The 25399-nt window shown below is 39.7% G+C and overlaps 1 protein-coding gene across 3 annotated transcripts in view; it reads left to right on the top strand.

The window, feature by feature from the left end:
- Nucleotides 1-17832, top strand: part of ivns1abpa (influenza virus NS1A binding protein a) — a 28356-nt gene extending 10524 nt beyond the window's left edge. For 2 of the 3 annotated variants that reach the window (XM_078218313.1, XM_078218314.1), the window contains 13 exons: nt 1438-1576; nt 2261-2430; nt 3234-3309; nt 4124-4297; nt 4561-4686; nt 7466-7573; nt 8359-8479; nt 8781-9005; nt 13486-13607; nt 14856-14982; nt 15062-15193; nt 15420-15593; nt 16638-17832. In XM_078218313.1, coding sequence (XP_078074439.1) covers nt 1466-1576; nt 2261-2430; nt 3234-3309; nt 4124-4297; nt 4561-4686; nt 7466-7573; nt 8359-8479; nt 8781-9005; nt 13486-13607; nt 14856-14982; nt 15062-15193; nt 15420-15593; nt 16638-16897 — 1926 coding nt within the window. In that variant the 5' untranslated portion in view covers nt 1438-1465 and the 3' untranslated portion in view covers nt 16898-17832. The remainder of the gene's footprint in view (nt 1-1437; nt 1577-2260; nt 2431-3233; nt 3310-4123; nt 4298-4560; nt 4687-7465; nt 7574-8358; nt 8480-8780; nt 9006-13485; nt 13608-14855; nt 14983-15061; nt 15194-15419; nt 15594-16637) is intronic. The other variant, XM_078218315.1, reaches the window with a different exon arrangement.
- The last annotated feature ends 7567 nt before the right edge of the window (nt 17833-25399 follow it).

Below are 25399 nucleotides of genomic sequence, written 5' to 3'. Positions count from 1 at the left end.
TTCACGAGAACTGGAATTGGATACCCATTTTTAAAGCACTGCTTTTGATCTCTAGACATGAAATAAGTGCTTAATTTGTGACGAACATGTATTCTATAAAATAAAAAGTTAATCATAAATTTTGCACATAAAAACTTGGTCTATTAGGCATACAGATTTTTCAAGTTTGCTATTAAAGGAAAGTTTGAATTTTTTCATTTGGAAGATGGGATCATTTGAAAACCCAACTTATAGCAGATAGCTACATTCAGATAAAGTGTATTATGTCATTATGTTTTAAACCATCAATAATTGACAACTGTTGTAAATGACCAAAAATAGACTATAGAGAATACATAGTTATGGAAGACTTATTGTGGAGGTGGTCATTTTCAATTGCTGTCAGATTGAATTTCAGGTTCTGTTATAGATTTGTATGGATGCTTCGCTCTCAACTTTTAAAAGGTTGGGGAATTACAGTAGAATTTATTTGTCTTGGAATTCAACATCTAATCTTGCAATATGAGCCTTAATATTTGATTGAAAAACTATAGAACTTTTTTTTGATGTAGTGACTACAGTGAAGATGTGAATATCTGTGGATTTTATTTTCGTGGACTTCTAAAGGTATTTGATAAAGTTTCTCGTAAGAGACTGTTGGCTCAAGTTGAAGCTTATGGAATGGAAAGCAAATTGTTGACCGAGTTAGGAAATTGGTTGACTGGCAGGAGAATGAGTGGGAAAAAGAGGTTGTGAATAAATGTCTGTGGTGCAGCCTCAACTATTCGGCATATTTATTAATGTTTTAGACAATGGGATAGAAAGTGACAAATTTTCTGATGACACGAAGATGGGTAGCATTGCAAGCAGTGTAGATGGAAGCTCAAAATCTATTAATTTAAATGAGGTTTTTATTAACCAAAGATATTAAAGGATGTGGAACAAATGCAGATATTTGGAAATGGATTTCAGCTCAACCATAATCTGGTTGGATGGTGGAACAGGCTTAAGGGGCTAAATGGCCTCCTTTCTTCCTATGTTCCTAATACATTGCACAATAACTATTGTACAAATGAGTATTTTCATACATTTGAGAATTCAATATTGTGAGGCAGAAATTATTTCTTGCAGTATGGTATCTCTCTTTTAATTCTCAGTACTGGGGTAAGAGGTACTCATTTAAAAATTAACAATCGATCTGTGGAGCCTGTCGACCAATTTTTTGAAATTATGCTGATGTTCTGGAATAACATTGTACACCATGGTTTTCCCCACAGCACTCAAATAATTGGCTTGTTACATGACTAAGGCTCCAGAACATCCTTATTTGGCCATGAATGCAAACAGTTCTAATTTTATTTTGTAACTTATCTACTGCAGTGCAAAGTGTGATCGGACTGGATGTGCATCTCAATAAACTAAAAGTGTTAAAACAAGTTGATTTTACATTTATTTTAGCAGGTTCCTTTGCCCACAAAGGAAGAAAATGATTCCCAACGGATATTTAGTTTTTGAAGATGAGAATTTCATTGAGTCATCTGTGGCCAAACTCAATGCTCTGCGTAAAAGTGGGCAATTCTGTGATGTCAAACTCCAGGTATTCATAAATTGTTGAATCTTAAATTTTGAATAATTTATGTATTTTGTAGATGGACCCAACTATGTTTTGAAAATGAATGGTACATGTATAATGCATTGAACAAAATTAGAATTCCCTTGTCGTAGTCTAAATTTAGTACTGACTTTCCTCCCTATCATTTTTCTTAGCTTTTCCGAACAATGGATAGGCCCCTTGTTTTGGTGTGATTCCATTGATGCCCTCTAGGTACCTCAGTTCTTGTCTGAAATCTAGACCATTGAATTTAGCGAGATTGGTAGGACAGGATCAGGCAATGTCCTCATGCATGGGATAGTGGTTAAAATTTTCCTTTCCCCCCCCCCCCCCCCCCCCCCCAAAGTTGAGGACGATTGTGTGTGGACAGTTGTTGAGACAGACCATGTTGAGGATCAAATCTGAATTCTTTTTTTGATCTGTATGATTTTAGTTGGAGGGGTGGGAAGAAGGTGGTTTTCATTTTTGAAGTCAAAGTAGATCATTCTGTTTGCTGATGGGATGGGGTTGCAGTTTGGGGAGTTGGCCGATGGTAGCTCATGAATTTGTAGTTGTAAATATCAAATGATCATAACCATTTTTGCAACCAAGTTAGTTATTTACATTGTGAAAAATGTGCACTATTGAATGGGATGACTTTGAAATCATGAATTTTTCATTTAATTTAAGGTCTGTGGACATGAGATGCTTGCTCACAGAGCTGTTCTTGCTTGCTGCAGTCCTTATCTATTTGAAATTTTCAACAATGACAGTGATCCCCATGGGTTTTCGCATGTGAAATTTGATGACTTGAACCCAGCTGCAGTTGAAATCTTGATGAACTATGCCTACACTGCACAGTAAGTGGTGTCTGTGAAATTACATTTTAGTTACTTATGGTTGTGCTGTAGTCACAAGTACTTGGTTAACCTTTAAAAAAAAAGACACTTGGAAGAGCTCTATACTTCCATAAATGCAAACCTGGCTCCAAGAATATAATGAAAAGGTATGCAAATGGGTTTTTTCTGCAACATGAAAGTGATTGATTAGAATTATTATTTGCACTCTTTAGAAACCCTGATCTGCTAGATTCTCACAAGATTGCCCTGTGTTCAGCAAAGTAACTAGCCACCAGTTGAAATTAGAAATTGCTGCTGTTTAGGGCTTATCTCGATTTAGTCATCTAGTTAGTAACTGAGCCAAATTAAGGATTTTTTTTCTCTTCATAATTATGCAATTTCATATGTAGCCATTTTTTGAGTGAGTCCTTTATTTTGCTTAATTCACTGTACAAGAAACAATAACTAGTGATTAGGTTTTTAGTATAGAATCATCCACTTGCATGTATATCTAAGCTGAGTTTGTCTTTTCTCCTGCATTGGCACAAAATTGCTGTTTCAGTACAAAATTTGCCTTCCATTTCCAAAAAAAGTAAAACATTTTCGTATGCAATCCCTTTTCTTTTAAAACATTTGTTTCCTTCTCCCACCCATGTCCATCTTACTGTTAGTCATTGACACTTTTCTCAAATGTTTCTACATTTTTGTAACTCCCTTTTTTGGTCAAGTTGGATGAGAGATCCCATTATTATATCCAGGATGAATTCATGTTTGCGGACTGAGTGGACAAGTTATTTTTAAAAATTAATTTGTTTACTTTTCAGGCTTAAAGCAGACAAAGAACTGGTAAAAGATGTATATTCGGCTGCCAAAAAACTGAAGATGGATCGAGTGAGACAGGTGTGTCTGCATAAATGGTAATCTGCCGGATTATTTTGTGGGGAATATTGTTTGTGGCTTTGCTAATAAGGAGCTGCCTACAGTAGTTGCAAACTTCACTTTCATCAATTCGTTTCCCCTGAAAATAGTTCAACACAATTACAGTTTTGTTATTTTTGAAATTGGATTCAATCCATCTTCCTCCATCGCTGGTTGACTGAAAATATCTTGATTTGTCACTAAATCACCCGAGATGTAACCGGTGTTTGGAGATGATCAGTCATATTGGTATCTGTAGTGAGAGACCAACAGTTTTCTAAAAGTGTATTGTGGTTGCATTGAAGCAGGGAATATTGTTTTGATGTATACGTAAAAGCTCTGCGGAGTAATTACCTTGAAATTGGTAGGTAGATAAAAGATGTTTGTTTTCCCTCGACCGTTTTTGTATTAAATTTATCTCATACTCTGAAGCTTCACTGCATCTGCTGAGAAGGTAAACTAATGCAAGAATACCAGCTCAGTATTTACATTGTTTCTGGCTTCAGTGTGCTTAGTGGTTAGATTAACTGTGAAATTTTTCAACTACACTGATGATTTTGATACATACCAGTAACAGCTTTACGTTGAGATAGTAATGGTATAAGTGTTTTTGTGCAGCTCTAAATGATGGTGTATTTGTATCTGTTGTTTATATTTTTTTATTCCCATGGTTTTTGCTTCATATGTTGCAGTAATTTGTTTTTGGTGCCCTCCGTGCTTTTATTGTCACTGCCCCCTCACCCCATTGAATTATTAGAATAGTTAAAGTACTAACTTGTTCTGATGTATCTGTTAGGTTTGTGGTGATTATATACTATCCAGGATGGATGTCCAAAACTGTATTTCTTATCGAAGCTTTGCCAGCCAGATGGGAGACACTCGACTGTTGAGTCAGATTGACAGTTGTATTCAGGAAAACTTGTTGGAGATTTCAGAACAAGATGAATTTCTAAAACTTCCACGGCTAAAGGTAAACAAAGTAGAAATTGAGCACATTTATTGATTGGTCTAATATGCTTACAGTCCTTCTAAATTTGGGATAGTTGAACTTGCTATATCTATCCAAGCACAGTTTATAATTGGTGCTTATGTTTCCTGTTGAATTATCTTAATGGTGGGTAAAAATATTCTTTATAGCTACAATACTTGGAATTTTGTTCTGCAAGCATGCTAACTTCATGTGTGAGTACTTAAAACTTAGACACTACTTTCATTGAATCTACTTCTTTTCAGTTGGAGGTGATATTGGAGGAAAATGTCTCCTTGCCAAGCAATGGTAAAGTTTACACAAAGGTAATCAACTGGGTGCAACGTAGTGTCTGGGAGAATGGAAAAAACCTGGAAGAACTGATGGAAGAGGTTAGTACAATAAAAAAACAAGTGATTTTTGTGGAGGTTTGCATCTATGACAGTGTGATTGATAAACTATGATCCTAAAGATTTAAATTTTGCTGTAGGTGCCCCTAAGCTGAGAAAGTGGGGGTGTGAAGGTGAGCAGTATAAATTGTTAGTCTTTTTTTCCCCTGCTCTGTGCCTTATTTGTGAAAAACTTTTGTCTTGAAGCATTTGTTTTGCAGTGTAGAGAAAAAAAAGCTTTAGAGAAAGGGAGAAAAGGTACTTCATGTTTAATTGCTTTCTTCCACAGCTAATCCATGTGAGTAAGTACAATATTCTAATTTCTCTCCCTCCCAATTGATTTTTATTTCCTTAGGTTTAATCTAACAAAAGTAGGATACTTCAAGCCTGAAGAAAATGGAAGATGCTGCGAGGGTAGTGACTCATAAGGAAGCAGCGGCCTTTCCCTAAAGTCTGCAGAATTTTGCTTTGGGCAAGAGTTGGTTTAATGGTGTTTGCTCCTTTGCAGGATTATTAAGGTTACTTCCATTAATATGTTATGACACTGTGTGGCAGAATCTGACTAAACTTGCTTATTGCTGTTGGGGTAGTTTGTGGTGGTAAAACTTTTAGCTTATTGTAGAAAATGAAGCCATTCTCTAAAGAGCAGAAAGCAGGCTTAAATAAAATAGCAGTTAAGGTGACTGAGAATCTTTACTCGGGTAAGTCTCTGTTTTCTAATTGCAGTTCTTTATTGCAAAGGCTGTGAAGTGTATTCATCTAGATGACTTAAACAGTTATTTAGAGAGGTCATGTCCATGTGATTAGTTGGGCACTTCGATGTGGGAAATCCTTGCATCTGGTTGGCAATCAGTTACATGGAAAACAGGTCAGTTGGCCCAACATTGCCACTCCACATGAGCCGCCTTCCACCTTGCTTCATTTCAAACTATCAATATTATCCATCTGTTCCTTTCTCTAATGTACTTATGCTGCCTCTTGCATAATATGCTGTAACATCCTGGTTATTTACACTTCCCTTTCTCTCTCTCCCTCTTTCTCTCCATTCCAAATCTAGTGTCCAAGACCAAGAATTATTGGGTATGGTAACTTCACCGTCTAGAAATGGTGATTATGGAAAGAACTAGAAGTGTTCATTTAAAGCAGCATAGTTTCTTTGGTTAAAGCACAGAACTACTTCTTACAGATTTAAAACTAACTCAAATTGAACATCTAATCACTGTTAAAACCATCAGAGGTTCTACTCAGTTCTGTACATGTTGCCCTTGCTTCTGTATAATTGTACTGCACTTCAATATTTTTGCTTTAAAGGAAAAGTCCCTTCCCAGTTAATGTTTATCTCTTTCTATGCACAAACAAAATCAAATCCCTAATGGATTGGCAAGCGGAACTTCTTTACTTTTTTTCCTTTCTAGAAAAAGGAACCGTCTGTTGCCTATTGAGAGTTTATAGGTAGGCAGTTTGCTTAAGTGTTCCTGCTGTATTATAACTAGATATCAGTTGAGGGACAAGCTGGAGTTGATGCCATCATTGAGTGGCGAGCTGTGTTTGAGGAAACAACTATTTTCTTGAAGTTTTGTGTTTTTGGCACATGCTTCTGTCTAATTGCAGGCAGGACTGAATATACATAGACCAACAGGTGTGATGTGTGACTGCTTGAGTCTTGGCAAAAATAGTGTAACTAGATGTAAATATTTTTCATCTGTGCAGATTAATGTTGGGTTTTTTGGCTGAATTCTACTGGCATTGCTAGTTAAATAGAGGGTAAAGAGTTACCTGAGTAGATACATGTTTGGAGTTCATTTTCAAGTAATCAATTAGTTTGGAGGGGATGGGAATGTTTCATTTGTGATTTTTTTTCTAATCAAGCTAGGCATTACCTAAAGAGTTGTACTGATTGGAATATTATGGTAAGAGCGTGGCTAGAATCAACATGTGTCAGATAACACAATAATCCAGAAGTAGTGCAGCTGTCAAGATTTCTCCATCTAGCAGCATTCCAGATGAGAAATATTGTTTTTCTTGAACTCCTCTAATTCTCCAATCTAAATTTAGAAGCTGGCTCAGATTTAAATATTGTACTTTTCTAGGAGTATTTCCAGCCATTGCTCTTGTGGAACAGTCCTTTTTTAATGTTCAAATTCTAAAAGATAATATGACTACTTGTAGTTTCAGGTTAAATGAGGTGATACTTTGCACCCTAGATTGCAAATTGGTGTGGCAGTGATTTGACTTTTTTGAAGTTGGTTTGGTGCAAGAAAATCTCTCTTTCACTCTAAGAATGGCTAGTCTTTTATAACCTGCAGGCTATAGATCTGATCCCTGGAAGAAGAGATACAAAACAAAAAATACACAGTGAATATTTGTTCATCTTCAAAGACCAAATAATTATAATCATTTGTGTATAATATACAAGGAAATAGTTGTCTTCAAATCATGATTTTTGTTCTGCAATTCCTGTACTTTTTTGCACAATTCTTTCTAGCAACATCAGTGAAATTTCTGCAGTGTGAAAGAACCTTCCTGCCTCATTTTTGTCGGTGGATTCCAATGCCTCAGGTATCCAAAGCAGCTATGTGTGCAAAGAACCAATCATCCATTTACTTAGAATGACTTTCTACCATCGTGCAAATGACTTAATTTTCTGTCAGCCAACTGCACTCCTCTTCAAGAAAGCCAAGATCTTCCAGCATTAAGGAACTAAAAATAACCAAGAGCTTGTGTGAACTAACTTGTTGCTATGGAAACAGTAGCCACATGGGTATTTGTTGCTGTTTTGCAGGTTCAAACCTTGTACTACTCTGCTGATCACAAACTGCTTGATGGGAACGTACTAGAGGGACAGGCTGAAGTGTTTGGCATTGATGATGACCACATTCAGTTTGTGCAGGTACTGAATATTAAAGGGTGCACATAAAAATTAGTTGGGATGGTACATTCAGTTCCCACTAATTAAACAAGCACAGAATTCTCATTTTGCTTGTATAGCCAGTACAATACACAGTTGTTGAGCTGTTTGTCTTGCATTGTGTATGTTAAGCTGAAGAACTTGGGATTTAGTGGTTGGGTTGAGATACTACAAAGATGTGATTAGATGTATATAGAATCCCTGTATTCGAGGTATTTTCTCACCCAGGCCATGCATACTTCCAAAGAAAGGAAGGAGGGGCAAGTAACCTGTCGAGCTTTGGCAAGAGAGCTTTTAGAATTGTCTGAGATGTATGTTGGGTAATTTGGAGAGATGCTAAGCCTTCAATTAGCACCACCTGGATTGGATGATTTGTAGAGTCCCAACTCTGAAGTAAATCTTTGTGCGGTGATCCAGTAGAGATTGATAAGTGTATAAACTGCAAATAATGCTATTTGCCCACATGCTTGCATCAACTGGCTAGATTTGTCTGAACCTTGGATTGATATTTGGGGTACTTAGTTGTGGTACTTGTGTTGATTTAGCACCATTCACATCCATCTGCTTAACACACATTGGCAAATTGTTCATTAGTTGGTAGCCCATCAATAAAAATGGGTTTGAGGGAAGTGAATAGGAAGCTGTTGATGACAGTCAGATTTTTTATGATGCAGTAACTTGGGCATCAATTATGAATATGGTGAAGGTAGAAGGTGATTGCAGGTGCAGCCTAGCTAGGTTTTCTAGCTGCCCATTTGATTTTACAGAAGAAATCTCCGCGGGAGAACAGCCACCGGCAGATACATAGCAGCTCCTCTGGAAATCTGCCTACTCAAGTGCAAACAAACAAAGATGAGTGGAAAATCATTGCTTCAGAAAAAACATCATGTAAGTGATACAATTATAGCAATCATACATGAGAAAATTTGTGTTGACCAGTTTTACGGCAGAAGAAATTAAATGAATTTTTTGCTCAAAGTGCACTTTTCTGCTCTTAATTTCTTTAAATGTGTTGTACATCTAGCTGAGGGGGTGGGATGGAGCAAATATCGGGAATTTGGCTTCCTGATCCAACCTATCCTTTATTGGTGAGGTTTGATCCACCATAATTGGAGTCGAGGCTGGGATTGCATTTATTTGTATATAAATAGCTAATCATTTGCTAATGAATCACTGCTTTGCTCTCCAGGCACTACATATCTCTGTTTGGCTGTTTTGAATGGTGTGCTGTGTGTCATCTTTCTTCATGGTCGCAATAGTCCCCACAGTTCACCTGTCAGCACTCCGTGTCTAATCAAGAGTATAAGTTTTGAGATTCAGGCTGAAGATGAAGATGACAAACTCTTGCCTCCCATGCAGTATGCACGTTCTGGTTTAGGAACAGCAGAACTGAATGGCAAACTCATTGTTGCTGGTGAGTCCAAATTAAAAGTATTCAAAAATTCTGCTCTATACTTAACAGACATTTTGTGTGTGTGGTGGGGGCAGGGATAGGGGGTCCCCCTTTTTTTTTTTGGTTCACATTCATAAAGTTGTAGTTTTGCTAGATTGTCAGTGATCGTTTGGTATCCCTTACTCAAGTGGTTAGTCATTCTTTATATTTGAACGTAAAATCAGTCATATCATACCTAGCATGAAGGAACATAGTTGTAGTTGTTGGAGACCAATCCTCTCCCCAGGACACCGCAGATGTTCCTCAGAATCGTTTCCTAGGTCCAGTAGCTGATCTTTCCTCCAACCTGAGGTAAAAGCTACACATACTGAAACAGGTCTGTGCCCACATGTAGCAAGACCCAGTGTTCCAACTTCGGACGATAAGTAGCAAGTAATGTTCGCACTGCCCGATACGACCTAAGGAGATCCATCAAAGATGCCAGAAGACAGTACCAGACCAAGCTAGAGTCCCAGGCTAGCCACACAGACCCCCACTGACTATGGCAAAGTCTGCAAGACATAACCGGCTACAAGATGAAGGCATGTAAAATCACCGGCTCCGATGCACCCCTCCCGGATGAGCTCAGTGCATTCTATGTCCATTTTGAGCAAGAGGTCAGCGAGAGCATGCCCTCCACCCTGGAAGCCTTAGATGGACCTGTATCTGGGGTCACCATTGCAGATGCCAGAGCAGCTTTCCCGAAGGTCAACCCACAGAAAGCGACAGGCCCAGATGGGGTACCCGGATGAGCACTCGGATCCTGCGCGAATCAGCTGGTGGGGGTATTCGCAGATATCTTTAACCTCTCTCGACAACAATCTGAGGCTATCTGCTTTAAGAAGACGACCATCATTCCGGTACCGAAGAAAAACCAAGTAGCATACCTCAATGACTATCATCCGGTAACTGACATCCATCATTATGAAGTGCTTCGAAAGGCTAGTCATGGCACAAATTAATTCCAGCCTCCCGGACTACCTGGATCCGCAACAGTTTGCCTACCGCCGCAACAGGTCCATAGGAGACGCAGTCTCCCTGGCCCTGCATTCAACTGTGGAACACCTAGATAACGAAGACACCTATTTCAGACTCCTATTTATTGACTACAGCTCAGCCTTCAACACCATTATTCCCACGAAACACATCTCCAAACTCCATGGCCTGAGCCTTGGCTCTTCCCTCTGAACTTCCTAACTCGCAGACCACAATCAGTAAGGATAGGCAACAACACCACCTCCATGATCATCCTCAACATTGGTGCCTCACACGACTGTGTTCTCAGCCCCCTATTGTAATCCTTATATAACCATGACTGGCCAAATTCCCCTCCAATTCGATTTTCAAGTTTGCTGACTATGCCACCGTAGTGGGACAGATCTCAAACAGTGACGAGACAGAGTACAGGAATAAGATAGAGAATCTGGTGAACTAGTGCGGCGACAATCTCTCGCTCAATGTCAACAAAATGAAGGAGATTGTCATCGACTTCAGGAAGCATAGAGGAGAACATGCTCCTGTCTACATCGACGAGGATGAAGTAGAAAGGGTCGAGACTTCGTTTTTAGGTGTCCAGATCACCACCAACCTGTCCTGGTCCCCACCCCCCAATGCTGACACTAGTTAAGAAAGCCCACCAACGTCTCTACTTTTTCAGAAGACTAAGGAAAGTTGGCATGTCAGCTACGACTCGCCAACCTTTTACAGATGCACCATAGAAACCATTATTTCTGGTTGTATCACAGCTTGGTATGGCTCCTGCTCTGCCCAAGACTGCAGGAAACTACAAAAGATCGTGAATGTAGTCCAATCTATCATGCAAACCAGCCTCCCATCCGTTGACTCTGTCTACAGTTCCCACTGCCTCGACAAAGCAGCCAGCATAATTAAGGACCCCACACACTCCGGACATTCTCTATTCCACCTTCTTCTGTCAGGAAAAAGATTCAAAAGTCAGGTCACGTACCAGTCAACTCGAACAGCTTCTTCCCTGCTGCCGTCAGACTTTTGAATGGACTTGCCTTGCATTAAGTTGATCTTTCTCTACAGCCTAGCTATGACTGTAACACTACATTTTGCACTGTCTCGTTTCCTTCTCTATGAATGATATGCTTTGTCTGTATAGCATGCAAGAAATAATACTTTTCGCTGTACGCTAATACATGTGACAAACCAAATCAAAATCAAGGGCCAGGCAATGACTGTCTCTTCCAACAAACCCCTCTGCTTATATGTTCAATGGTATCCCCACCATCAACATCCACTATCTACAAAGTACAAGTCAGGAGTGTAATTTCTGAAAACTGTCTGTCTTGTGCTTTTAATTGTGGTTTAAGACCACTGAGTTGGCTGAAGTAGGTTTTAAAAAAGGTTAAAAGGCAAGATGGTACACAATTAGTGGCAGACTTGTAAGGAGGTGATTCATAATTCAACAAAGATCTATTCAGTCAAGATGGATGCACTATCCATGACTAAAGAAGTTAAGCATGGTGTCAAATTAAAAGAGACGTTATACAGTGTGGCAAAGATTAATCTTCCCAGAAGATTGGGAAATTTTATTAACCAGCAAAGGCCGACTTCAGAAGAAGAAATTGGGATTTGGGAGAAAATTAGCAAGAAATATGAAAACACAAAGTTTCTACAGGTATGTGAAAAGGATAAGAGTAGTTATAGTAAGCACTTGGTTCCCTGAAGGATGAGACTGGAGGAATTAATGGGAAACTTGGAGATCATGATGTGGAGATGCCGGCGCTGGACTGAAACACAGTAAGAGGTCTCACAACACCAGGTTAAAGTCCAACAGGTTTATTTGGTAGCAAAAGCCACCAGCTTTCGGAGCACTGCCCCTTCATCAGATAAATCGGAGTTCTATTCACAAACAGGACATAAAGACACAAACTCAGTTTACAAAATAATGGTTGGAAAACTCGCATTCCAACCATTATTTTGTAAATTGAGTTTGTGTCTTTGTGCCCGTTCTCCCCGTGTCTGCGTGGGTTTTCCCCAGGTGCTCTGGTTTCCTCCCATGCACCAAAGCTCTGCAGGTTAGGTTGATTGGCCATGCTAAATTGCTTCTTGGTGTCAGGGATAATAGCAGTGTAAATATGTGGGGTTACAGGGATAGGGATTGTTGTTGGTGCAGGCTAGATGGGCTGAATGGCCTCCTTCTGTACTATAGGGATTCTATGATTCTAGTGTATTTTTGGATTTCCAGAAGGTACTGTATTCTCCATGCTTGTAAATCATTCCCAACACCACAAGCTCTAGTAACTTTATACGTGGCACCTTGGTAGTATATAAAAAGTTACTATACAAGATATGGGCTTGTGTTGGGAGTGATCTTACTAGCATGAATAGATTGTCTAACTAACAGGACAAACTGGGCAGCATGTTGGCGCAGTGATTAGCACTAGGGACTTGGGTTCAATTCCTGGCTTGGGTCACTTTCTGTGTGGAGTTTGCACGTTCTCCCCATGGGTTTCCTCTGGGTGTTCCGGTTTCTTCCCACAGTCCAAATTGGCTACGCTAAATTCTCCCTCAGTGTACCTGAACAGGTGCCAGAGTGTGGTGACCAGGGGATTTTCACAGTAACTTTATTGCAGTGTTAATGAAAGCCTACTTGTGACTAATAAATAAACTTTAAAATGGATCATTTTCAGCATGGCAAATTCTAACTAAGAGTGCAGTGGGGACCAGTGCTGGAGCCTCGACTGTTAACCAGTATTAATGACTTGGAGGATGGGGCCTGCTGTATTTTATCCAAATTTGCTGCTAATGCAAAGGTAGGACAGCAAGTTGAGGGCAAAAGAAGTTTGTAAAGGGATATAAATTGAGTGGGCAAAAGTTTGGCAGATGGAATATAATATGGGAAAATGTGTTCATTTTGATGAGAAAAGAAAATCAGCAAATTTGAGTGGAGAGAGTCTGCAGAATGCAGCGGTAGAGAGATCTGGATATATTTGTACATCAGAGTTTGCATGCAAAGTCATTAAAAAGACAAATGAAGGGGGTGGAGTATAAAGTTAGGAAGTCTTGTTCAACTGTACAGGGCATAGGTGCGACCATGCCTAGAGTATTATGTATGGTTTTGGTCTCCTTAAGGTATATTTGCATTAGAATCAGGTCAGAGAAGGTTCATTCGGCTGATTCTTGGGATGAAGGGGTTGTCTTTTTTTTCTTAGGAAAGGTTGGGCAAATGCTTACTGGAATTTAGAAGAATGAGGTATTACCTTGAACATAACATACTGGGGGGATTTACAAGGTAGATGCAGTGAGGATGTTTCTCTTGTGGGGGAATCGAACTCTTCCATGCTGCTTAAATTGGTGGTTGATTTTAATCTCAACAATTTTCCTTTTCAGTAAAATCAATTCCGTTTTGTGTTGAACAATTCTGTTCTACAGTGCAGAATCTTATTGTAGATTGGTGTTACTTCCTGTGACTAATTCATTTTGGTTATTTTAGGTGGCTACAATCGTGAGGAATGTTTAAGAACGGTGGAGTGCTATGATCCTGCAACTGATGGATGGATTTTCATTGCTTCAATGAGGACACCACGTGCGCGGTTTCAGATGGCTGTGTTGATGGTAATTGACCAGAACAAAATCATCATAGAAGGGTTTCAAAGAAATTCCTAACAAAGAGATTATATCCTTTTATAAAAGCTGATAGAATAGCTGGCTTTAAGCAGTAATGATGTAGATGTGAATCTACATAAGTTTGCAGATGGCATGAAAATTTGTGGTGTGGTAAATAGTGGGCTTAGATTACAGGACAATATAGATGGGCTGGTCAGATGGGCAAAACAGTGGCAAATGGAATTTAAAGTTGAAAAGTGTGAAGTGATGCATTTTGTGGCAACTAAAAAGGCATGGGAATACACAATGAATGGTAGGATGTTAGAAGGTACAGAGGACCAGAGAGACCTTGAGTTATATATCTAAAGATCCCTGAAGGTAACAGGTATACCCAAACAGGTGCCGGAGTGTGGCGACTGGAGGATTTTCACATTCATTAATTGCGGTGTTAATGTAAGCCTACTTGTGACACTAATAACCTTAATAGATAAGGCATATGGGATAGTTGGCTTTATATTCAAGGCAATGAATATAAGAACAGGAAGGTTATGATGAAGCTGTATAAGACACTTGTTAGGCCACAACATACAAAGGATGTGATTGCACTAGAGAGGGTGCAGAGAAGATTCACCAGGAAATTGCCTGGGCTAGAACATTCCCACTCTGAAGAAGGCTGGTTAGGCAGGGTTGTCTTCCTTGGAGTAGAGAAGGCTTGAGTGGTGGGGGGTGTACAAAATTGAGGGATATAAATGGGAAGGAACCTTCCCCCTAATACAGGAGTCAATAACCAGGTGGCATCGATGTATGGTATGGGGCAGGAGATTTAGAAGGGATTTGAGGAAAAACTTTTTTGCCCAGAGGGTGGGAAGCTGGAATTCACTGCTTGAAAGGGTGGTAGAGGTGGGAAACCTCAACATTTAAGAAACATTTAGATGAGCATTTGAAATGCCCTAGCATACAAATTTACAGATCAAGTCCTGGAAATTGGGACTAGGATAGGTGCTTGATGGCTGGTGCAGACATGATGGGCTAAAAGGCCTCTTGCTGTGTAATAAAACTATGCCTCAGTTATAAAAGATTTAAAATTATTGTGGAAGAGCATGTTTGATAACCTTTTTTTTTGGTCTTTCTAGCATTAGTTTTAACCTGTCTGGATTAATAGCTGTATATGTCTACGTAATTCTCAGTTCCACCTTTCCAAGTTCTTAATTTTTTGTTTTGGTGAGATTAATATGTTTTGTATCTTTTATCTTGTAGGGTCAGCTGTATGTAACTGGTGGATCTAATGGCCATTCGGATGAACTTTGCTGTGGTGAGACTTATAATCCAAATACTGATGATTGGACTCCTGTGCCAGAGCTCCGAACCAATCGTTGCAATGCAGGCAAGTTTAGTAACTTTCATGAACATAATGGCTGACTTGTTGATAAGTGGTTTATAACTGAATTCTGATTGGTTGGCAGGTGTCTGTTCCCTGAATGGAAAGCTGTATATTGTTGGTGGTTCAGATCCATATGGACAGAAAGGATTGAAAAACTGTGATGCCTTTGACCCAATTTCAAAAACCTGGACAAATTGCACTCCTCTAATTACACGTATGTTAATCCTGTACCAAATGCATAGCTTTTCCCTTGAACACATAATGCCTTGAACATTATATAAGAGAGCATTTTGGGTCTAAAACAAAACATTGGGAGAGCTTGAGACAGTGTTTTATATAGAAGGGCTTTAATTAATGAACAATATTAACATAATATTTTAGCATTCAATCCCATTACAAAAATATAGTTACTTTTACCATACAAATATTGTTGAATATAGGTAGACATCAAGCTGCTGTATGTGAACTGGATGGTTACCTGTATGTGGCTGGAGGTGCAGAATCCTGGAACTGTCTGAACACTGTGGAGCGCTATAATCCCGAAAACAACACCTGGACTCTGGTTTCACCTATGAATATGGCTCGCCGTGGAGCAGGTGTAGCTGTCTACGATGGTAAGAGAATTTTGTTATCTGGAAATAGATATTTTATCACCAGGTCAACATACAAATAAATACTTTTAAAGGGAATGGGGGGAAGGATAAGCGTGATATTGACAAAATCAGTTAATTGTGAATTTTGCTTTTGCAAATAACTTGACAGTTGAGCCCAGTGCTTTCGTTTATGGGTGGCATTGTGTATGAAATTTGAGCTTTGAACTGTAGTAACAAAGTAATGATTTACAATAACATCTTGCAGCACAAGTAAGCTGCAAATTTGGTCCATGTCAGCACCAGCTCTCAAAATTATAGATTGTCCTATTCCCCTGGCCTTTTCCCAATAAAGACTCCAAAAATATTCCTTTTTTTGAAAGTTACTATGACTTGGCTATCATTATTTTTGAGTAGGCCATTCAATATCCCAACAGCCCTCTGTGCAAAAGGTCTGCTAATTTCCATGTTTGGTGGTGGGATCCTCTGGTTTCTTAATTCACTAGTGTAAATAGCTTTTCCAGCGATAGTCCATTTCACCTTTTTGGCTCTTTCCACTACTCAGTCAGATTATGGCTGATTTGTGACCTATTTCCATATATCCACCTGTTGTCCTATATCCTTGAATATCTTTTTGGTTAATAGAAACTTAAAACCAAAGCACCAAAACCCCTGTAACTTTGAAGATCTTAGATCTCCTCTGAGATCTTTATAGACAAAATTCATCTCTAATCTCTCCTACCTAAACTACAATTTAAACTTCGCAATGTGCTGTTATAATAAAGGGTGCCCAAAATGCTGCCTGACCAATTCTATATGGTTTACCATCACCTCTGCTTTTGTACTATGCCCCTAAATGTAAAGGAAACCAGCACATTAAATCAACCCCCAACTGTTACTGTTCTCTACTCTTTAGCCAATATTTGATCCACATGGACACTTCCCTGCTAGTTTTAAAATGCAAATTGCTCATTACTGGATTAATGTCTTGGTGATTGGCTACTGCTGATCACTGTTCGTTTCCTATTATCTGTTTTGTCTAGTATTGTATTACAATTAATTTTGCAGGAAAAATTTTCGCTGTGGGAGGTTTTGATGGAACTCGTGCACTCAGCTGCGTTGAGGCGTTTGATCCGGCCAAAAACGAATGGAAAATGATGGGAAGCATGACATCAGCAAGGAGTAATGCTGGGGTTGCTGCAGTGAACGGGCTCCTTTATGCTGTGGGAGGCTTCGATGGCAATGAGTTTCTGAACAATGTGGAAGTATACAACCCAGAAACCAATGAATGGAGCCCATACACCAAAACAAATATGTCCAGTTTATAAAGTTTAACTTTTTCTTTGCAGCTTAAAAAGTTTAGTGACGTAATTTGTGTTGTACCTGTTATTTGGGGGGGTGGGGAGAGAATGATTACTTGGATGTTTATGGTTGGGCTATAGCTATCTAGAACAATTTAAAGCATGAAGTCAGGGTTTTAATGATTACAAGAAACCTTTTGGATTTGCTTATGATAATTACATTGAGCTGTAAATACTATTGTCCCAGGATGTAGGTGCTTGTTGTGTATTCTTAATGGTTTTTTTTGATTAAGTGCAGAAAGTTTTCATTTCAAAATTTGGATAATAGGAAATATGTATTTTCAGAGCTTCCCCAGAGTTTTGTTTTGCAGCATTTGCACATTGTTTCATCATGAGGTTATCTGGTTTGAAGAAGTGCAACATAGTTATGAAATAACATGGTCAATTTGAGATGGAGGGATGGGGCCAAGGAAACAAAGAGGCAGGATTGTCTTTCTTGCCCCATCTTTTCTTTAAAGAGCAGGAAAGGGAAGTGTTTAAACAAGTCATGGATATGCTAAACAGCCTGCCAATTAAGAATTTTTGTTTTGGATTAAATGTTTTATGATCACCTTTTTATAACAATTTTTATACTTGGATGAATATACTATATAAGAGAAACAAAATCAGATATTGTTTGGAAGCATTGAACTAAAAAGCTTATAACTAGACTTGAGGCACCAGAGTGGGACGTACATAGAATTTTCCTTGAAAGAGCTTTTCATGTTTGCCTCTGCTATAACTTATTGTACTACTCTGTAAATGCTTGTTGAACTTGATGAGGGTTTTTTGAATGCAAAATTGTATTAGGATGCAAGTGAAGGATTGAAGAGCACCAGAGTGAGAATCAATTTTGTTACAAGCTATGTAGCTAACATTCCTTAAACAATAGATGACTGAGAAAAATAAATATTTGAACTCTTGACCTCATGGGCCTTGTGTATTGTTTAAATGTGATGAAAGCCAGAAGAATAGGATTTTAATTAAGATTGTGAATATTCTTATCAGGGTTAATCTAGCTGAATTCTAATATGAATTACAAGTATTTTTAAGGAGTAACCTGTTAATCAAAAGAGGATAAAGCTACATAGAATGCACTAAAACTCCCTCCCTGTACCTGACTAAAGGTTTTAGGTAAATTTGGAAAATTAGATCCCTGGTGGTACCAATTGGCACATTTGCCTGTTAAGGTAGTCATGACAACACACTTTCTAATGTGGCTTTCTCCTGGTAAACTATTAAAAACATGAAACATTGTTAACCAATCTGAGTGTGCCTCTTTCCAATTACAATTCTTGAACTACTTCATTATTACACCTTTGAGTTGTCTGTAAGTTAAGTTGATTTTGTTTATTTGGTTGAACACAAAAAGATGTTCACGATTACACCCAGATAATGACTAATTATAGATGCAAATCAGGCCAACAGCAAAACTTGCAGCGATTTGGACATAATTGAGTTAATATCACAGATACCTGGACATATTGGTTATCTTTTAAATCTGTCCACTGATTTCTCCAGTTGAACCCGTCCTTATACACTTAAATAACCAGAACTGAAATGTGAGTTTCCTTCAATCACACTTGTTCATTTTGACTGCATCAAAATTCTCGACTGCAGAGTATCTGTGGTCATGAAACCAGTGCAAACCAACTAACAAGAAATTAATTAGTCTTGCTGTTGCCACAGATCGGGCATGGTATCTTGGTGTATGTTACATTTGTTTTATACCTGAAAAATGGGTGAAATTGCCTAGCCATTTTTATGAAAACCATTGGAGTTAGAGTGGAATGCCAATGATTAAGACCTGAGATTGTTGAGATATTTCATACTTTCATAGAATCCTACAGTGCAGAAAGAGGCCATTTGGCCCATCGAGTCTCCACCAACCACAATCCTACCCAGACCCTATCCACATATCCCTACATATTTACCCACTAACCCCTCTAACCTATGCATCCTGGGACTCTAAGGGGCAATTTAGAATGGCCAATCAACCTAGCCCGCACATTTTTGGACTGTGGGAGGAAACCCGAGCACCCGGAGGAAACCCACGCAGACATGGAGAATGTGCAAACTCCACACAGACAGCGACCCCGAGCCGGGATTCAAACGCAGGTCCCTGGAGCTGTGAAGCAGCAGTGCTAACCACTGCTACCGTGCTGCCCACGATGTAGAGGAACATCAACTTGGATTAATTGGAATTTCATAATTGCACATGTTTTATTCCTGCATTAAATTGAGTCAAGGAGCCGGTTTGTTCCTGTTGGTTTCGGTTGTTCAAATATGGTGAGAGTGAATAGTGGATGAGCTTCCAATGCAGTAGTTGGAACAGAGCATTTCTAACTTCCACTTGTGGATCAGGTACAGATTATCTGCCATTGTCTAAATCGGGAAACAGGTGACTCATTTGTTTTTCTTCATAAATTTAATAAATGAGAGATAATGGCTGATCCTTAAACTGAATTTATCTGCCCTATTCTTGTGCTACAAACCATTTAGCTGATGTATTATAATATATTAGCTTTGAAAGACATTTTCATTTTGCAGCACTGTAAACTTAGCTTCTATATATTGTCAGAAAACAGTAAAACTAGAAAATTACACCATTCCTTCAACTTGCAGCTTTTCAATCTGGCGACAAACAAAACCAGTTGTTTGCAGAACAAATCTAGCAGCGTTCTATAAACAAAGTTAATAAATTATCAAACTAAAATTTATTGGAATGGCACTTGAACAGTACAATGCAAAACAAATTATGAAACAGATTTTAGTTTCTTAGTCTCTTGAATTTGCTAGTACAATGTTAACCCGGGCATCATTTTAGATATTAAGCAATGAGCTGCTACTGGTTGTATAATGCTGTATTTCATAATCCATATCTGGCAGGAACAAGCTGGGAGTTGGTAGGGAAAGGTTCGCTCAACCTTGAAGCTGGAAGAGCTTTTCCATAATCACTCAATTTTGGGCTGTGCTTTAAAACTTGTTTAGCACACACCAATTCATGGTTTACAACATTGTCTTACCAATGCCAATTGTGATAAAAGAATGACATTCAAGAATGTAGTTAAGTTTACTATTCCATCAAGTCACATTTCCAACTTGATTGATTATTTTTGATTTGACAATGGTTATAGGGGAGCAGATGACAAAGTGGAGTTGAGACCACAACCAGATCGGCTATGATTTTATTGAATGGCAGGGCAAAGGGCTGATTGGCCTGCTCCTAAGTACTATGGGCCAATGATAAAACTCTACAGGATGGTTTGATGAACAAAATGTCCAGGATAGGAAACCTGATGTGAGTTCCATGTGATTTGTTATTGTTAGCAGCGTAAACGGTTTGCATGAGTCCATGATCAAATATACGGAGGTGTCTAAAACTTATTTCCTCTCCCCTTTAAGTGTTACAGTCTTTTAAGGGATGAGCAAATATTTAACCTTTTAAGGGGGGGGCGGGTAGGATGATCACAAATAGAAACATTCCATGATGATATTTAACCAATATTTGCTCAAAGATGAAACAATGAAGCAAATGCTCTAATGGGTCTGGAGATGAATGACCATAGTGGATCACAAACTGAGCATAGGTTGTTGAGTGAGTGCCACTTATCAACACCAGTGCTCACTTTCCTGAATGATCATAGACTTCATTAGGCAATAATTGACTTGATGTTCTGCTTTTCATGGACCCCACCTAATGTTTCTATTCCACTTGTCCATTTTGAGTATATAAGTGGAGTTTGTCTGACAGTCATTTTAAGTAATTTAGACCTTAACAGTACATAGAACAGTACAGCACAGAACAGGCCCTTCGGCCCACGATGTTGTGCCGAGCTTTATCTGAAACCAAGATCAAGCTATCCCACTCCCTATCATCCTGGTGTGCTCCATGTGCCTATCCAATAACCGCTTAAATGTTCCTAAAGTGTCTGACTCCACTATCACTGCAGGCAGTCCATTCCACACCCCAACCACTCTCTGCGTAAAGAACCTACCTCTGATATCCTTCCTATATCTCCCACCACGAACCCTATAGTTATGCCCCCTTGTAATAGCAATGCTTGAGTTTTGACATTTTTGGTGTACAAAACAGTTCTATCAACTAGCCATAAACATCAAGTTAGTAACATTGTAATAGAATTTCAGGCTGATGTTCAGCCTATCTAGACAAACTCTTCATGCTTGTACTCTTTTTATTTGATTGATTACTGTCCCATGTATTAGTATACTGTGAAAAGTATTGTTTCTTGCACGCTATACAGACAAAGCAGACCGTTCATAGAGAAGGAAACGAGAGAGTGCAGAATGCAGTGTTACAGTCGTAGCTATGGTGTAGAGAAATACCAACTTAATGTGAGGTATGTCCATTCAAAATTTTGATGGCAGCAGGGAAGAAGCTGCTGGATTGGGCTACATTCATTACCGTTTGTAGTTTTCTTGCGGTCTTGGGCGGAGCAGGAGCCATACCAAGCTGTGATACAACCAGAAAGAATGCTTTCTATGGTGCATCTGTAAAAGTTGGTGAGAGTCGTAGCTGAAATGCCAAATTTCCTTAGTCTTCTGAGAAAGTAGAGGCATTACATAACATAAGAAATAGGAGCAGGGTAGGCCATCTAGCCCCTCAAGCCTACTCCGCCATTCAATAAGATCATGGCTGATCAGATAGTGTGTTCAGTTCCACTTACCCGTCCGCTCCCCATAATCCTAAATTCCCTTAATGGTTAAAAATCTATCTATCTGTAACTTAAACACATTTAACGAGGGGCAAAGAATTCCAAAGATTCACTACCCTCTGGGAGAAGTTCCTCCTCAACTCTGTTCTAAATTGACTCCCCCGTAGTTTGAGGCTATGCCTCCTAGTTCTCGTTTCCATTGTAAGTGGAAATAACCTCGCTGCTTCTACCCTGTCTAGCCCCATCATTATCTTACATGTCTCTATAAGATCTCCCCTCAACCTTCTAAACTCCAATGAGTACAGGCCCAGTTTACTCAATCTCCTCTCATAAACTAACCCCCTCATCTCTGGAATCAACCTGGTGAACCTTCTCTGTAGCCCCTCCAAAGCTAATATATCCTTTCTTAAATAAGGGGGCCAAAATTGTACACAGTGCGGCCTCACCAGTACCCTGTACAGTTGCAGCATGACCTCCCTGCTTTTATACTCCATCCCTCTCACGATAAAGGCCAACATTCCATTTGCCTTCTTGATTACCTGCAAACTGAGTTTTTGTGATTCATGCACAAGAACCCCCAGGTCCCTCTGCACAGTAGCATGTTGTAATTTTTCAACGTTTAAATAATAGTCCATTTTACTATTATTCCTTCCAAAGTGGATAACCTCACACTTACCAACGTTTTACTCCATCTGCCAGATCCTTGCTCACTCACTTAGCCTATCCAAATCTCTCTGTGTCCTCCACGCAATTTGCTTTCCCACGCAATTTGCTTTCCCACTCATCTTTGTGTCATCATTGGTGGGCTTTCTTTAACTATAGCGTTGGCATAGGGTGCGGGGTGGGTGGGCAGGACAGGTTATTAGTGACCTGACGACCTAAAAACCTAACCATTTCTACTTCGTCCCCGTTGATGTCGATATGGGCATGTTCTCCATTACTCTTCCTGAAGTCGATGACATTCTCCTTCATTTTGTTGACATTGAGGGGAAGATCATCATCATCGCACCAGTTCACCAGATTCTCTGTCTTGTCATTGTTTGAGATCCAACCTACTTCGGTGGTGTCATTAACAAACTTGAAAATAGAGTCTGAGGGGAATTTGGCCACGGTCATAGGTGTATAAGGAGTATAGTAGGGGGCTGAAAACACAGCCTTGTGGGGCACCAATGTTGAGGATGATCGTGGAGGTGTTGTTGCCTATTCTCACTGATTGGGGTCTGTAGATTAGGAAGTTCAGGATCCAGTCACAGAGGGAGGAGCCGAGGCCCAGGACATGAAATTTGGAGATGAGTTTCGTAGGAATAATCACTGGTCACTAAATGGGAGTCTGAAATAGGTGTCTTTGTTATCTAGGTGTTCCAGGGTTGAGTGCAGGTCCAGGGAGATAGCGTGTGCAATGGACCTGTTGCAGTGGTAGGCAAACTAGTGGATCCAGGCAATCTGGGAGACTGGAATTGACTTGTACCATAACTAACCTTTTGAAGCACTTCATAATGATGGATGTCAGAGCCACTGGACGATAGTCATTAAGGCACGCTGCTTGGCTTTTCTTTGGTACCGGGATGATGGCTGTTTTCTTAAAGCAGATAGGGACCTCGTTGTTATAAAGAGAGGTTGAAGATGTCTGCAAATACTCCCGCTAGCTGATTTGGTGCAGGATCTGAGTGCTCGTCCGGGTACCCCATCCAGGCGAGTCGCTTTCCATGGGTTGGCTTTTGAGAAAGCTGCTCTGACATCTGCAACGGTGACCCCAGATACAGGTTCATCCGAGGCTTCTAGGGTGGAGGGCATGCTCTCGCTGACCTCTTGCTCAAAATGGACGTAGAATGCATTGAGCTTATCAGGGAAGGGTGCGTTGGAGCCAGCGATTTTACATACCTTCATCTTGTAGCCTGACAACAAGAACCTGTTTAGTTTGTAAAATCTATTAAGGTTTCTGGTTTCACCATCCATAATCTGTTGCAAATATGTACCTGTGCATTTGTTAGTTCAGTGAGAGATATTGCAGATTTGTGTCTACAAGTATTTAATCTAGCCATTTAATCAAGCGCCAGAGGGTAGCAGTCCTTGAACAACATGTGGCTGGTTTGGAGCAGCAATGCTCTTCACTATGCGTCATAGAAGAGGAAGCGAGGTTTCTGGAATAGTCGTATCAGAGGGTGGTCACTTCCACATCATGATAGGCAGGCAAGGAGGAGCGTAGGGATGACAAGTGTGTGGGTGACCATTCATCGAAAGGAAAAGAGAGCAGGTCCAGGCAACCCACACCTTGGAGTTGTCTAACAGGTATGAAATTTTAGATACCAATGAAGTGAGCAATTAGATTCACTAATCTATCCTGAAGTGAATCAGGATAGATTACTCAAGGGAAAGCCACAGTACCATGGTGCCCAAGACTACTCTGGGAAAAGAGAGGGAACCTGGTAGGCAGATTAGAAAGGTGGTAGTATTGGGTGACTAAATAATTTGACAATCTAGTTTGTCGCTTAGATTGAGTCCCATATTGTCTGTTGCCTTCCGGATACATTGGTTCGGGGCATAATGGATTGGCTGGACAAACCTCTGTAAAGGGATGGTGAACAGACACAGGTTGTGTGGTACATGTGGGAACCAACATAGCAGTTTGGATGTCTGGCAGGACCAGTTTCAGAAGTTAGGGAGTAGGTTGAAACGCAGGACCTCCAGGGTAGTAATTTCAGAAATACTACCTGTGACATGAGCTTCACCATTTAGGCAAAAGCAGATCAGGTAGGTAAATGCTGACTTGAGGGATGGTGTAGAAGAGAGGAATTTAAATTTTTGGGATATAAAGGTCACTTGGGAAAGGAGAAAGCTGTTCAGAAGAGAGGAGCTTCACCCGAGCTGAAATGGAACTAATCTGGCTAAGAGACCAAATAGTGTAGTGGGGGTGGATTTAAACTTGAAAGGCAGGGGGGTAGGTTTACTAATGGGCCTAGTTTTAGAAGTACCAGTGAGGGCAAAAGAGAGAAGAGGGGACCAGGGAAAAGGAAGTGAGGTAAAGCTTGAATGTTGACAGTGAATAAAGAAATGGTCGCCTCCCAAAGGGCAAGAAAGAGATAAGGGCAGGGTTAGATTGTACATATGTAAATGCAGAGTATAGTGAATAGAACTGGAAGCAGAAATTGCTCCTGGGGTATAGTACATAGTAGCCTTGATAGAAATGTGACTCAATCCAGAACAGGGCTGGATACTTAACATCCCAGGTTATAAGGTTTTTTATAGAAACAGAGTGGGCAAAAAGGGAGGAGGTGCAGCAGCCTTGGTCAAAGATAGTATCATAGCCCTTAAACGAGATGCAGTTCCTGAAATAGAATCCATGTGGTTAGAGGTGAGAAACAGGAAGGGAGCGGTGACATTGTTTGGTATTTATTATAGACTCCCAAACAGGGGAGGAAGTTCAAAAGAGCATCTGAAGGCAGATTATGGAAACCTGCAAGAAAATAGGGTTGTGATAGCTGGGGATTTCAATTACCCTAAGGTAGACTGGGAAAAAGGTAAGAATGTGGGGCACGGAAGGGGAGAAATTCTTGCAGTGTGTGCAGGACAACTTTCTGGAACAGTACAAAGTGGGGGTGCAGATTAAGATCTGACTAGGAAAGGGCAAATTTTAGGGGTCTAAAAGTCGAACTGGAGCAAGTTGATTGGAAACATTTTTTGGTGGATAAAAGAGTGGATGAAAAGTGGGAAACTTTCAAAAGAGATAAATAGGTTACATACCCATGATAAATAAATACAGAATATCCAAAGCTAGAGTACCCTGGATGACTAAAGATATTAATGAGAAAATAAG

Source organism: Mustelus asterias, chromosome 8, assembly GCF_964213995.1.
Source record: "Mustelus asterias chromosome 8, sMusAst1.hap1.1, whole genome shotgun sequence".
In the NCBI taxonomy this organism is placed as follows: domain Eukaryota; kingdom Metazoa; phylum Chordata; class Chondrichthyes; order Carcharhiniformes; family Triakidae; genus Mustelus; species Mustelus asterias.
This window is presented reverse-complemented; position numbering and strand designations above follow the sequence as displayed.